At 39.4% G+C, this 16330-nt stretch overlaps 1 gene segment (V, D, J or C); it reads right to left on the reverse strand.

Annotated features, from left to right (window-relative positions):
• Positions 1 to 1822: 1822 nt before the first annotated feature.
• LOC141340818 (Ig kappa chain V region 120-like) lies at positions 1823 to 2283 on the reverse strand. The segment is given in 2 exon segments: positions 1823 to 2139; positions 2235 to 2283. Coding segments are annotated over 2 exon segments (366 nt in total).
• Between the last annotated feature and the right edge of the window lie 14047 nt (positions 2284 to 16330).

The raw sequence follows: 16330 nt of genomic DNA on the forward strand, positions 1-16330 counted from the left end.
GCTGGGCGGAACCAGCGGAGGCTCTGGAAGGCTGGGCGGAACCAGCGTAGGCTCTGGACGACTGGACGGAACCAGCGGAGGCTCTGGAAGGCTGGGCGGAACCAGCGGAGGCTCTGGAAGGCTGGGCGGAACCAGCGGAGGCTCTGGAAGGCTGGGCGGAACCAGCGGAGGCTCTGGAAGGCTGGGCGGAACCAGCATAGGCTCTGGACGACTGGACGGAACCAGCGGAGGCTCAGGAAGGCTGGGCGGAACCAGCGGAGGCTCTGGAAGGCTGGGCGGAACCAGCGTAGGCTCTGGGAGGCCGGGCGGAACCAGCGTAGGCTCTGGGAGGCCGGGCGGCACCAGCGGAGACTCTGGGAGGCCGGGCGGCACCAGCGGAGACTCTGGGAGGCCGGGCGGCACCAGCGGAGACTCTGGGAGGCCGGGCAGCACCAGCGGAGAGTCTGGACGGCCGGGCGGAACCAACGGAGACTCTGGGAGGCTGGACGGAGCCATCTTGGCCGGGGAATCAGGCTTGGTGGCCATCTTGGCCGGGGACTCAGGAACGGCGGCCATCTTGGCCGGGAACTCAGGAACATCGGCGGCCATCGTGTGTGCAGACTCTGCCGTGGCAGCCATCTTGCGTAGTGGCTCTGAGCTGGACTTTACTGTGGGAACATTGTTGTCCTCTTCTTTGATTCCCACAGTAAAAGGAGAGCCACTCATTTGCAGAGCAATGCCAATGTAAATTTGTAAAGTCCAGTTAGGTGCAAACATGGGCATGAGTGAAGCCAATGGCTCTAAGAGTCCTCCACGGAAGAAAATCATCAGGCAAGCCACATCCATAGTAGACTGATTTGCCAATTCAATAAAGTCCATTGCATACTCCTCAACAGACCGCTCACCTTGTTTGAGATGCATGATCTGTACTGTAGGGTTCGTGCTGGAACCGGATGACACCATACTAGCTGCTGGATCCTTGTAGTGGCGAAGTCTTCTGTCATACGGACGGTCTGAGACGAGCGGATCCATTCGCAGCATTTATTAGAAAAGACAAAACGAAACAAACACACAGGGGCAGGCAGAAATCGTAGTCAAAACACAGGCAGAAAGGTCGGGGCTGGCAGCGAGAATCAAACACGGGAGGGAGTCCAGGAATCAAACACGGGAAGAAACGCTCAGAAATGCAGCCGGGGCAATACAAGACTTCGCGAAGAAGCTGTGTGTGTGAGTGGTTTATGAACAGTCAGTGTGATGAGAAACAGATGCGTGCAGCAATAAGTGCAGTGGGTCACGAGGAGTAGGTGTGAGCAGTGATTGGTGCAGTGGCTTGTGGGGGATGAAGTCCATGATGTGTAGTGCAAGAGTTTGTGATGACAGGACGACGGAGGCTCAAATCGTGACACATATCTTGTATGTACATATAGGGCTTATATGTGGATATAAAGAAGCAATACAGGAGACCTATATGGCCTGTATATGCACATATATGCACCTCAATTTTGCCTATATGTGGCATATATACGCATATATGCAGCATATATATTATCATATATGTGCATATATACTGTATATAGGTTTCATATATGCGCATATATCCTCATATAGGTTCTTTCCATATCACAGAGTGAATGAATGAATGATATGATGTACTGTATATGCCTAATAAATAAGTATATTAAGTTAAATTAATGAATGAATATTGTATTAATGTCTAATGTCCAAATTTTGCTATAATCTTTGTGTTGTTTGTGATCCTCCCATCAGCAGCTGCAGTGTCTCTCAGCTGTATCAGTGCAGTCACTGTGACTCTGACTGATGGAGGTTTTTGTACGACTCTTTATCACTGTGTGAACACCCATTGACTGTTGATATAGTGTGCACTCTGACAGTAATAATCTCCTGTGTCTTCAGTCTGGACTCCACTGATGGTCAGAGTGAAATCACTACCAGATCCACTGCCACTGAATTTAGATTGAGTTCCTGACTGGAGGTTGTTAATGTAATATATGAGGAGTTTAGGAGCTTCTCCAGGTTTCTGCTGATACCAGGCTAAGTAGCTGCTGTATATTCCTACATCTATATGACACTCTATTGTAGCTGTTTGACCCTGTTGGACAGTTTTAACTTCAGGCTGAGTCAGAGTGACTCCACTGGATTCTGAAAAAGAGAAAATAAAAACAATTAGTGTTTAAAACTACATCATATACTTTTACAAGAACACCAACACCAGAGTCAAATTGTTTGTATCTTACCTTGAACAAAAGCTGCAACGGTCCAGATGAGGATGATGATGTTGTTCATTGTAGTTGTTTTGTCTTGTGTGATGATGAAGATTGTGTTGTGTTCTGCTGTCAGTCATGAAATGTTAAACTCACAGCACTATAAACACTCCCAGAGCACTGGAGCATGTGCTGACAATGCAAACAAGTGGGCAGGATTTACAACAGCATATTCTGCTAACAAACTCATATACACTACGGCCATAAGCTTTCTATAATTGACAACATTTACTCACAACTCTCATCTAAACATTCTAATCACAAATAAAAAACAAACAAACAAAAAATTATGGCTGAGCAGAGGGTTCTAGGAGGGTTGTAATTCAAATGTACAATAGTGTTTATGCTTTGCCATACAGGTCACATGACTCTCAGGTTGTGTTCACACTTGGCAGGTTTGGTTTGATTAAAACAATCTCTGGCTCCATTGTTCTGATTGTGTGGTTCGTTTTTTAATAAGTAGGCTATGCTGTCATGGAAAACTATGAAGTGCGCCAAGCAAGAAGACCAAGGCCCATGTTTCCTAGATAAAATGTCTAATTCAATTCAATTCAATTCAAGTTTATTTGTATAGCGCTTTTTACAATACAAATTGTTGCAGAGCAGCTGTACAAAAGTTTTAGGCTACTACAATATATTTAGTAGCTTATTAGTGGTGAATACTGTATGTTGAGTCGATGTACATATGATATAAATATTAAAATCAGTAACTGTGTAATCAAACAGATGATGAACACTAATTGCAATGGTTATGTGCTGTAATCAACTTGTAGGAAAATTATGTAGTGCTGTATGTTGTTTCAAGGCTGGCATCATCTGCGGTCCTCTGAGGGGTTGGCATCATCTCTTCTTCTGAATCCGGGCTGAATCTTGTGTAAACCCTAGTTACCACGGGATGGAAATCCCGTGGCAGAGACAGAGAAACAAAGAAATAATTAGCGTAGCTGCTGTTCCAACTTCCGACCAAACAAAAATGATGTGTTTAGCCCAAGCTGAAGAATATTAATGTGCATTTGATCAGATGTAACTGAAATTACAACGTTATGAGATACATTATGTGAATGCTTGGCTAAAGAGATGAGTCTTTAATCTAGATTTAAACATAGAAAGTGTGGGACTTCCGGTTGGAGCGAGGCGCAAGATGGTAGCATAAAACTATAGCTCCCGGTCATTGAGTGGAAAAAGCCCCAATACTCTAAAAATTTTTAATTCAAATACGAAAAACGACGGTAAAATGAGTGGGGCGAAGCCTAAAAAAGGACTTACGAAACAAAAAACAGCGGAGGAGAGTAATCAGATGGTGGATGGCAATGATAAACCTCCATCGGAGAATGAGGGCGCCGAAACTTTGCGCGCAGTGCGAGCACTCAGCAAAGATATATCCGACTTGAAGACGGAGTTAAGAAAAGAATTTAACCAATTCAAGGAAGAATTTAAGGAGGATATAAAAACTGAAGTTGAAAAGTTAAAAACAGACATAAACAAGAAGCTGCAAGATATTGCTGAGGATATTCAGTCGCATAGCACGCGATTAGATGAGACGGAAGAACGAATTACTGGACTCGAATCTGAAAATGTTGAACTGAAGGACGCGCTAGTCCATGCTTTGAAAGATCAAAAGATGATGCAGGACAAGATCACGGATCTCGAAGGTCGGTCTCGGCGAAATAATATCCGAATCTATGGCATTAAAGAAGGAGCTGAGGGGGCATCCATGCTCAAGTTCATCAGTGGCCTACTGAAAACGGAGCTCTCCCTAAATGACGATCTAGACCTGCAGATACAGCGAGCACATAGATCCCTGGGCCCAAGACCTCAAAATGATGCCAACTCGAGATCGATCATTGTCAATTTCTTGCAATACAGTACAAAAGATTTGGTCCTGCGTACAGCGTGGGCGAAAGGAATACATTATGAGGGCAGACCAGTTTTTTTTTGCGCACGACTATCCAGCGGAAATTAACGCAAAGCTTAAGGAATATAAAGAAGTTAAACGAGTCCTTAAGGAGAACAAAATTCGATTCCAGACGCCTTACCCAGCCAAGATGCGAATCCATTGGGAGACAGGACCTCAGCTATATGACAGTGCAGTGGAGGTGGCAGAGGATCTGAATAAGAGGGGGTATGCGGTGGACTTGACAGCGGAATCCGAAAGATCTGAACGCCGGTGGGAAGAAAGGCTGACGCGACGCACGCAGTGGCAGAAAGTGAAAAGCAGCGCTCACAATCGCATACGGGAGAAGCTTCGGGGCTTCCAGAGACAACCATTATCGGATTAATAAAATAATCGAATGGACACTACCTGACTAAACTCTGAAGAGGTATGCAGATTTAACAGGGTTTAAATAACATTTTGGCGGACTGAATATATATATATATATATATACTTTTTTTTGCTTTCATTTAACTATATAAGCTGACCGGGTTAGGTCATCTGATTTATGAGTGGTGCTATACTATTAGGGGAGGTCATCCCCCATTTAGGTGATAGCGAGGGTCCCTTACCAGAAGTAGGACAAGATCCCTCATCCCAGGATTGGAACTGGGATTTACCAGGTCATCTATGGACCTTAATTGTGGAAGTCACTGTTCTAGAGTGTTCGTTTTTATTTCAGTTTTATGTTTGTTTTAGAGGTTGCCAGCATTTGTTCTTAATCTGTAAAACGTTATGCAGCAAAATGTTAAAATCATTTCACTAAATGTAAATGGGTTAAATAACCCAATAAAAAGGAGCAAGGTTATAGCCAAATTAAAACGTGAAAAGAGCCAGATTATATTTTTGCAGGAAACTCACCTTTCCCCATCTGAACATGACAAGTTGAAAAAATACGGGTATAGACAGACATTTTATAGTTCTTTTAGAAAATTTAATAAAAGGGGTGTGTCCATATTAATACATAACTCTCTAAATTTTGATTTGGTGAAAGAGATATCAGATAAAGAAGGCCAATATATTCTGGTACAGGGAAAAATAGATCATCATCTAATTACCCTAGTAAATGTTTATGCACCCCCAGCAAGTAAAACAGTTTTTTTTAACACAATTTTTGATCTTGTAGCCACAGAATCTAAAGGAACACTGATATGTGGTGGTGATTTCAACATTGTGCTTGACCGAAAACTAGATTCATCCAACAGTAAGAGAACTAAAACAGCACAATCCAAAATTTTTAGGAATTCATTAGAAGATTTGGGATTAATAGATGTCTGGAGAGATTTCCACCCTTTGGAACGGAAATATTCCCATTACTCGGCACCTCATGGGGTGTACAGTAGAATAGATTATTTCTTTATGTATAATAAAGATAGACACAGGGTAAAAGATTGTACAATAGGAACATCAGATATATCAGACCATGCAATAATATGTCTCATTCTAAATTTAAATGATAAATTCATGGATAAAATATGGAGGCTTAATACAAGCATATTAGTGTCACGTATCAGCCGTTCCTCACGCAACTCATCTTCACAAATCACCGTCACCTGGACCCAATCACCCGCGCACCTGTCCGCAATCATCCTCCTCACTATAAGAACGCACGCCACACACCACTCACTGTCCGGGCTCGTTGACTCGTTCTAGCGAAAGCGGACTGCTAGTGTCTCTCTACGAGTCTCACTATCTAAATACTTACCCTACTGTACTTACCTGAACTCTGTCTCGTTCCAGTTCCAGTCTTCTGTGTCTTCTCAGTTCCAGTCGTCAGTGGTGGGTGGCTGTAAGCTGACTTCCACGTCAGCGGAGGTTGGTGGACTCACGGACTCTCAAGTATACCTCCTTCGATCGTTCTTGGAATCCTCCCGTCTCGCCACCTATAAGGAAAAGGATCTGTTATTCCCATCAAGTTCCTAACCGGCTCTGATACCTTCCTACTATCACGTACTCACCATCACAGGATCTCCGTTCACCTCCGGCACCGCTGCTAATATTAATAAACATCACTTGTATCATTCTTACCTTGTTGTCCCGTCTGCTTCATAACAATTAGGTAATGCGAATGTGGTGGACCAGATTAGATCAGAAATTAGTATATACTTGGAGAACAATGATAACGGGGAAGTAAGCCCCCCTATATTATGGGATGCAGCCAAGGCTGTGTTAAGGGGTAAAATCATTTCTATTACCACAGCCCTTAAGAAGACAAGAGAACTTCGTTTTAAGAATCTTGAAGGTGAATTACAGCGTCTTACAGAACAACATGCAATTAGCAATGATTCTCAGATTTTGAAGCAGATCAAAGAAATTAAAAATAAGATAAATGAGATTTACAAAGATGATATAGAGAAAAAACCTTATATTCACAACAGACGCAAGTAAATAATGATTCAATTAAAACATTTTTAGATTCTCTTGACCTTCCTTCTATTGGACAGAAACAAAATAATCTTCTGGTAAAAGAAATTACACAGGAGGAATTAGATAAAGCATTAAATAATCTTAAGAATAATAAAATGCCTTGTAATGATGGTCTGCCTTCAGAGTGGTTCAAAACATTTAGAAGAGAGATTTCACCACTTCTTATTTCATCATTTAATTGGACCCTTAAAGAAGCGGTTACTCCCCCTTCTTGGAGGGAAGCAATTATTTCAATTATACCCAAAGAAGGAAAGGACGAAACCCTGTGTAGCTCATATAGGCCTATATCAGTTTTAAATGTGGACTACAAATTATTTGCTTCCATTTTAGCAAAAAGACTTGAGACATTTCTACCTGATCTGATTGATTCCGATCAAACGGGGTTTATTAGAGGACGTCAGACTTTTGATAATATTAGAAGAACACTTCACATAATACAACAAATCAAAAAAGATCATATTAAAGCAACTTTAGTTAGCCTAGATGAGGAAAAAACAATTGATTGTGTGAATTGGCTATATTTATTTCAGGTTCTTTTGAGGTTTGGTTTTTCAGAAAACTCAGAAGTTTCCAATCCCTGTATTTCAAACCAGAAGCTAGGATTAAAATAAACGGTGGCCTTACAAAAAAGATAAACTTAGAAAGAGGAACCCGACAAGGATGCCCTCTTTCTCCCTTATTATTTGCAATCTATATTGAGCCTTTGGCCCAGGCAATAAGGGAAAATAATATAATTGGAGGGATCACAGTTAATAAAGTAGAACATAAAATGGCACTATATGCTGATGACGTGCTAGTTTATCTTTCTAATCCAGAAATATCACTTCCTAAGTTATTTGACTTTCTTGAGGAGTATGGACGGTTCTCGGGATATAAATTAAACATAAAGAAAACCCAAATGTTATCATTTGGTTTCAATCCAATAAAAGAACTCAGACAACGATTAAATATTAATTGGAATCAAAAAGCAATTAAGTATTTGGGGGTATGGCTAACACAAGATTTAACAAAGTTATATAAGAAGAATTATAATATAATCAATGGAAAAATTAAAGAAGATCTTAAGCGATGGTCTTCTTTACCACATTTGGATTTTAGTTCAAGAATTGAAAGTATAAAAATGAATGTACTTCCGAGACTGTTATATCTCTTTCAATCACTTCCTGTGGAAATACCACCTAAACAGTTTCAAGAATGGGATAAACAAATCTCTAGATTCATTTGGAATGGAAATAAACCAAGAACTAGATATAAAACATTGCAATTGGAGAAAAATAAAGGGGGTATGTCACTCCCCAATCTGAAAGATTACTATTATGCCGCTCAGCTGAGACCATTGGTGTGTTGGTGTGATTTACAGATTGAGACAAAGTGGAAGGAAATAGAAAGCGAGTTTCAAGGGGTACCAGTTCAAGCTCTAATAGGTAAAAAATCTCATTTTCAAAGGCAAATACAATATATTAACCCAATAACTCAATTTACTTTGAAAATCTGGTTTAAAATCGTCAAGGAATTTCACTTGGAGAAACAAATTCAGATTTTGAACTGGGTGGCATATAACCCAGATTTCAAACCAGGGACAATAGATCATAGGTTTACACAGTGGATTTACTTAGGAATTTCTGCACTCTGCACAATTACCAACAATGGAAACATGGAGAGCTTTCAAGCTTTAAAAGACAAGTTTGGTCTTGTAAATCACGACCTATTTAGATATCTACAGGTTCGTCAATATTATATGAAAGAAATAAAGAATAATGATGAGATTAATCAGATTGTGCAGGTTATTATACAGGCATATAAGAAAGGTACAAGTAAGACTGTGTCCAAATTATATAAAGAGATAAGTAATTTGAGGAATCATTCAGTAGAATATTTAAGATTAAAATGGGAAAAAGAGGTTGGCATTTCCTTGCTACCTGAACAATGGAATAAAATATGTACTATCCCACATACCTCAACGAGCTCAAGAATGTGGCGGGAGTTTTGTTGGAAAAATTTGACCCGTTTTTTTATCACACCCAGAATTAAGGAATTACAAACGAGAACCTCCTACCCATGCTGGAGGAAATGTGGTGCAGAAAAGGCCCATCATACACACATATTCTGGCATTGTTCAAAAGTGCAAAGTTTTTGGGAGGTTGTACGGTCTACTATTAATAGTATTTTCACCCTACATATATCCAAATCATTTTATGTTCTTTACTTGGGAGACATCCCAGATGAAGTTGGGAAAGATGATAAATATTTATTTAAAATTTTATTGGCAACAAGTAAAAAAGCGATAACCCGGAAATGGTACAAGGAAGACCCACCTACGAGAGAAGACTGGTTTCAAATAGTAACAGAGGTTAGAGAAATGGAAAGACTTACATATACACTTCGGCTACAAACACAAATCTTTGAGAACCAATGGAGGAAATGGTTAACAAGCTCCTTTGTGGTTTAAATATCTGCATTTGTAAATGAATATAATTGTGTATTATTAGAAGGTTTACTCATGTGAAATGAGTAGAGTTATATGTAACATATGACAATTTTTTGTTATTCGTGAATGTTTATATGTAATGTGTGGCAACCCTCATTATTCTAATTTATTTTTTTATTTTATTTTTTTTCTCTCTAATTCTTTTTTTGTAATGTGAAGTGTTTTTTCTGTTCTAAAAAAACAATAAAAAATAAGTCTAAAAAAAAACAAACATAGAAAGTGTGTCTGAACCCCGAACGTTATCAGGAAGGCTATTCCAGAGTTTGGGAGCCAAATGAGAAAAGGCTCTCCCTCCTTTAGTGGACTTTGCTATCCTAGGTACTACCAAAAGTCCAGAGTTTTGCGACCTTAGGGAGCGTGAGGGATTGTAGCGTAGTAGGAGACTAGTTAGGTATGCAGGAGCTAAACAATTAAGGGCCTTATAGGTAAGAAGTAATATTTTGTAAGTGATACGGAACCTAATAGGTAGCCAGTGTAGAGACTGTAAAATTGGGGTAATATGATCATATTTTCTTGATCTGGTAAGGACTCTAGCAGCTGCATTTTGGACTACCTGTAGCTTATTTATTGAAGAAGCAGGACAACCACCTAGTAGTGCATTACAATAGTCCAGTCTAGACGTCATGAATGCATGAACTAACTTTTCTGCATCAGAAACAGGTAACATGTTCCGTAGTTTAGCAATGTTTCTAAGATGAAAGAATGCTGTTTTTGTAACATAGGAAATATGATTTTCAAAAGACAGGTTGCTGTCTAATATAACACCCAGATTTTTGACTGTAGAGGAAATAACAGTACATCCATCTAGTTGCAAGTTGCAGTTTAAGAGATTCTGTGTACTGTTTTTTGGTCCAATAAGTAATATCTCAGTCTTATCTGAATTTAACTGTAGAAAATTATTGGTCATCCAGTCTTTCACATTTTTAACACACTCTGTTAACTTTGCTAAGTTAGAAGTTTCATCTGGTCTTGTTGAAATATATAGTTGAGTGTCATCAGCATAACAATGGAAACTAATCCCATATTTCCTAATAATATTACCGAGGGGTAACATGTAAATTGAAAATAGCAGAGGACCTAGGACAGATCCTTGTGGCACTCCATACTTTACTGGTGATAACTGCGATGACTCTCCGTTTAAATAAACAAAGTGGTAGCGATCGGACAGGTATGATCTGAACCATCCTAAAGCCTGCCCTTGAATACCTGTATAGTTTTGTAATCGATCTATGAGTATTTCATGATCTATAGTGTCGAACGCAGCACTAAGATCAAGTAAAACTAGCAATGAGACGCAGCCTTGATCTGACGCAAGTAGCAAGTCGTTTGTGATTTTTACAAGTGCAGTTTCTGTGCTATGATGGGCCCTGAAACCTGACTGAAATTCTTCAAAGATATTATTATTTTGCAAGAAGGAGCACAATTGAGCAGACACAACTTTTTCTAGAATTTTAGACATAAATGGAAGATTAGAAATGGGTCTGTAATTTGCCAATTCACCAGGGTCTAGCTGTGGTTTCTTAATAAGAGGTTTAATAACCGCTAGTTTGAATGGTTTTGGGACGTGACCTAAAGATAACGATGAGTTAACAATATTAAGAAGCGGTACTTCTGCTACAGGTAACAACTCTTTTAGTAATTTAGTGGGTACAGGATCTAATAGGCATGTTGTTGGTTTAGATGTGGTGATAAGTTTATTTAATTCTTTCTGTTCTATAGTTTTAAAGCACTGGAGTTTTTCTTTGGGTGTAATGAATAATGTTGAAGTATCAGTTGCTGTAGTATCTATATTAGTTATTGTATTTCTAATGTTGTCTATTTTATCAGTAAAGAAATTCATAAAGACGTTACTATTAAACTGTGCAGGAATATTCAGGTCAGGAGGTGTTTGGTTATTTGTTAATCTAGCCACTGTGCTAAATAAAAACCTTGGATTGTTTTGGTTTTTTTCTATGAGTTGGTGGATATACTCGGCTTTAGCAGCTTTTAAGGCCCGTCTATAGCTGGACATACTGTTTTTCCATGCAATTTTAAAAACTTCTAAGTTAGTTTTTCTCCATTTACGCTCAAGATTACGAGTTTCTTTTTTGAGAGAATGGGTATTACTGTTGTACCATGGCGCAGTACGTTTTTCTCTAACCTTTTTTAAACCTTCTCTAACCTTTTGTCTAATAATGACAAAATACTCAAGCATACCTGGTTCTTGTCATCATAGGAACTATATGTTGCCCATTACCGTTGAGTACAGGCATCAGAACTGCCGTCTCCTTGCAGCAGATCTGTGTTTACGCAATGGTGTCATGACCCTAATCTAAACTAATCTGAGACCAACTAGCAAACAGCCAAGGGGTAATGAGTCTTATTTTTCACATTCAAATTAGACTATATTTAGTAACCAACTTGTTATGACCAGTTTTTGGACGTTTACAGCCCTGTATTTTGTTTGCTTTGCTCCGAAACAGGGACTTAATTTGTTATAATGCTATTTTCTTCTTGGTCCGGTTCACTTTCACAAGGCAAAGTGAAAGACGAACTTTGTTTATGCAAGTCACATGTGAGTAAAACTGTCCTCTTATTGGTCAGAGTTCAATTGTTTTGTCAAGATGGATTGACATCACAAATGTAGCCATCATTTCCACTTTAGCTGATAAATGACATACAATTATTTAAAATATAACATATGTAATGTTTTACTGTTCTTTTGAAGTTGGGCTGAGACCACCTTGTTCAGACGATCTCAGATTGATTATATTGGTTTGGATTTGAGCATGATTGTCTTGTTCACATATGCCGAAACAAACCTAACTAAGGGAGAAAACGAGACAGATTCCGAAACAAATGTTTCAAATGAGCCAGGTGTTAATAAATAAATAAATAAATAATAATAATAATAATAAAAGACTAACTTGTAATGCAACGACCACCAGGATTAGATGTAACATTTACTTTTTCGGTCCCAACCAAAAGAACCAAACTGCAAATATGAACACATCCTCAACTGCAAGTACAACAGTTTTTGTAGAGGTAGAAGCTTGCCTGTACACATCTACAAGAACATACAAACATTAAAAAGGCTGACAGTAAAACCTTCCAAATTAAAGATGTTATACATTGAGCTAAGGCTTTGTCAAGACATCAACTTTTTTTCTTTCACAGTAAACCATCTATTTATATTGTGTTATTTGTGTTTGTGCTGATCCAGGTGTGTAATTGACAAGTTTTATTTTTCTCTTCTTGGCTAAGAAATCAAATACACTGCCGGACAGTAACCAATCATTTGTATTTTTCTTACATTTTGCTAATCACAAGGTTATTCGTTTATATACAAACACTTTTTTTTCCAATTTTATCGCAGAATAAGGGAGAATAGTTTCTATTCTGTAATAAATGCACCAATCAGTGTTGTACAGCAGCTGCAGTATCTATCAGCTGTATCAGTGCAGTCACTGTGACATTGACTGATAAAAGTTTATGTATGACTCTTTATCACTGTGTGAAACCCTGCTATTACAGATTCAATTTACACTCAGAGAGTAATAATCTCCTGTATCTTCAGTATGGACTCCACTCATGGTAAAACTGAAATCAGTTCCATGATCGGCTCCAGTATTACAAGTTTTAATGTGGTACACTAAAAGTTTAGGAGCTTTTCCAGGTTTCTGTAGGTACCAGGAGAAACAAGACTTACAACCATCTAAGTGGTCTCCAATGAATCTACAGGTCAGAGTAACTGTTTGTCCGTTCTGAACATGTTTCTCTTTTGTAGTTTGAATTACAGTCACCTGTCCTGTAGAGTCCAGGGCTGGACTGGTAATCTGGCATACCGGGCAAATGCCCGGTGGGCCGACGCACTTGGGGGCTGGTCGATATAATATGATTTTTTTCTTTAGTTGGCCAACAACCGGCCCAAAAAGCAGGGACAGCGGCCCATTGGTTCATTTTCCATACTGACACTGGGCTTGCCTTATCACAGTGTTTCCCCTACCATTATCTTAGGGGGCGACCCGGATCGCGCGGACTCCATTCATAAAAAACGAATCTACTATAGCGCGGAATGCCACGGAATTCGTTTATTTTTGGATTAATAAATAAAAAGTTTGTCTGTCACTTAATTCAAATCGCGATATGGACTAGTGTCTGTGAAAACTGAAATGCAAAAAGACCGTTTTAATATGAATCATGCATGTTCTGTTTGCCTCTGTATGGATGAATGACATTTTTTTTTTTTTACTAACGGCATACTGAAGCACGCGTGACGCTCCCGCTAATTTTTGGTATTTGCATCTCACATGAACAGATAAACTCAATCTCCAACTCAATCTCCAAAGCTGCTGTGAGTGTCACTTTTACCGTTTCATTTGAGAAAACTAGCGTCATATCACACTACTACATACTGTACACACAGAAACTTCACAGCAACCTGTCAAAATAAAAGCACGGTTTAACATGAAGCAGAACAATATTAGTCTTGTATTACTTTTGTACAGTATAATGTAGGTGTTCATATATACCTATTTAAATAATTTGCATAAAACAATATATGATAAAAAAAAATTACAAGATTAACCACTTAATTGTAGAAAAAAATACTACAATTATTATTTAAACGTTTTAAACTGAATATAATTTATCTTCCATGTATTGATTTTAACAGTAAATCTCTGTTTGTTTGCCAAAAATTAAAAGGGTTTAATTTTCATTTGATTAAAAATAAATAAATGTTTATGCTTTCATTTGATTATCAGACAAATGAAAACACACAAGAATTTCTATAAAATAAAAAAAAGCAAAATATTGTTAAGAGTTTTGGACTTATTATTTATTTGGACTTATTTGGACTTCACTGAAATAAAGTTTTCGTTATTACACAAAGTAGGCTAAAGTACCGGGGGGAAAAAGTAACGTTGGCAACTTACTTACTAAGTAAGTATAAAATATGTGCAACCATCTCTCTACATTGTTATATATTAAAGATACTTGTATGATACTTGTACTGCCACCTTTGATCACCACCAGGGAGTAAAGAGAGAGTGAGTACTGGTCCATGGCACTTAGTTCTCAGCTTTGTAGGGGTTCTTGGGAATGGAACAGTAGATATGCATATCTACAGGGACCGCAAGGATGGTGTACTTGTTGGTTGTGTCCAACCGATTGTGGTGGGCCGGTCTGAGCAAAAATGCCAGGGCCCTTTTTTTGTCCCAGTCCAGCCCTGGTAGAGTCTGATACACAATTAAGACATTAAACCTTGGAGCTGAATAAAGTGTAAAAACTGTGGGGGAAAAAAACTAAGTATAAAATATAAATGTATTCAAATGAAAATACAATTTCAAGGTTGAGAAGAAGATGATGAACGTCATTGTAGTTGTTGTGTCTGTTAAACAGTTTCAGTCATGAAGTGTTAAACTTACAGCAATAAAAACACTCTCAGAGCACTGAAGCATGTGCTGACAATGCTGGCCAGGCTGCATTGGCAAACCAGTTCTCCTCTGGCCTATGCAAACAAACACGGTGTGAAAATGACTGAGGTATGTCACACCAGCATTATTACAGTCCTCATCAGTGATGTGTACTTCTCCATTGAATTACCTACTTATCTGCTATTGCTCCATTTGCCTCTGTTGTCTTCAATAAACACTACCTGTTTCACTGTAATCCTTTGTGTGAGTCTCCATCAGTCTCCTGTCCTTGATATCCCTCATGAGTTACCCCCCACCTCCAAGTGGTCCAATAGATTTGGAAGTGTTGTCTGACATTGTTAGAACCTCGTTTCTGGGTCACTGCAGTTTCTCAGGCCTTTCTCAGGTCTGTCGAGTGGATCAGCAACAAGCGCTTGGGATAGACAACAACACACCAAAGTCTAATACAAGTTGGTTTATTGTTATCTACTAAAGAAGATGGGGCAGTCCCATCTTTTATACAGCACCCTTACAAGCCTTCATGTAGGCGGGGGTTCACATATCATTTAAGCAAATACTTCTACATATGGGAAGGAAAATTACAGATGATCCAGGGCAACTATAAGGAAGAGAGGAAGATAGTGCAGCCGCACTCAACTGGTTTCCTGCCGACAGATAACCCTGAAACAGACAGACAAAACATTCCCAGAACGAACTGTGTCTCTTAACTGAAGTAAACTGCAAAAGACAAGAAAACTACAAAATATTAACTTAAGAAAACCTCACTGCAAAACACATTAATTCTTATAATCCCCTCTTCCAGACTCTCTCTAGAGTCTGGATTCTCCTGTATCCTTCTGTGGCAGTGGGCGATATCCTGCAGAGATAGCAGAAACCATAGTATACATACGTTGTGTGAAACATTTCACAATGCATGGACCAAAAATACACAATAAAAACAAAATAAGTAATACCGGTATTATCATTGAGACATAAGGTGCAAACGTGCCAAATAGGCTAGAGAGAATACCCCAATTCCAATTGTTAGTTCTAGACTTTAGCTCATCCTCATATATCTGGGATGAGATCTGCTTCATAGTAGCTACAGCAGTGCCAATTGATCCCTCGGGCTCATCATTTGCAGGTATGTATGTGCAGCATTTGTCACCTACAACAGAACAAACCCCTCCCTGCTGGGCAAGAAGCATGTCCAGGGCCAACCTGTTCTGCACGACCACCTGTCTCAGTGCACGCAGCTCGCTTTGTACCCCTACCAGTGCAGCTGTGGTGCTGTTAACAAAGGATGCCAGTCGATAATGCATGATGTTCTGTTGTCTCAGTAAGTCAGAGACGCCGAACTGAGGTGCCATAGACCTCCAGAACCGAGTCCAGTGTGACCTCATCTGATGTTCATCAGGGACGTCCTCGTTGTCCACTGATCGTTTGCTCCTGAAAGACAAATCACGTTGTGTATGCATAACAGTCACACGATGTTGCAGCTGCACTGGTGCACAGAGGCCTGTCCAGCTCATTCTGTACGTGTTGTTTACAGTGTCCTCACCACAGTACCAGTACCAGTCATCAGCCAGCACTGCACCTTTCGCTGGCCAGGGGGACTCACAGTACATTAGTAGTGATACACAGGCAGTGTTCGTGGAGGTGTAACAAACAGTTGTATTATTTCCCTTAGCACATGCTGCGGTGTTCTTCTCACATGAGCCCCTCTCGAACCTTGGACAGTAGCTTTGCAGCCACCTGTCTATACCCTGCCCTTGGTTTATTATTTGTTTACAATTTGTAGCACTTATACCTGTCACGCTTTCAC

This window comes from Garra rufa, chromosome 8 (genome assembly GCF_049309525.1).
Source record: "Garra rufa chromosome 8, GarRuf1.0, whole genome shotgun sequence".
NCBI lineage: Eukaryota > Metazoa > Chordata > Actinopteri > Cypriniformes > Cyprinidae > Garra > Garra rufa.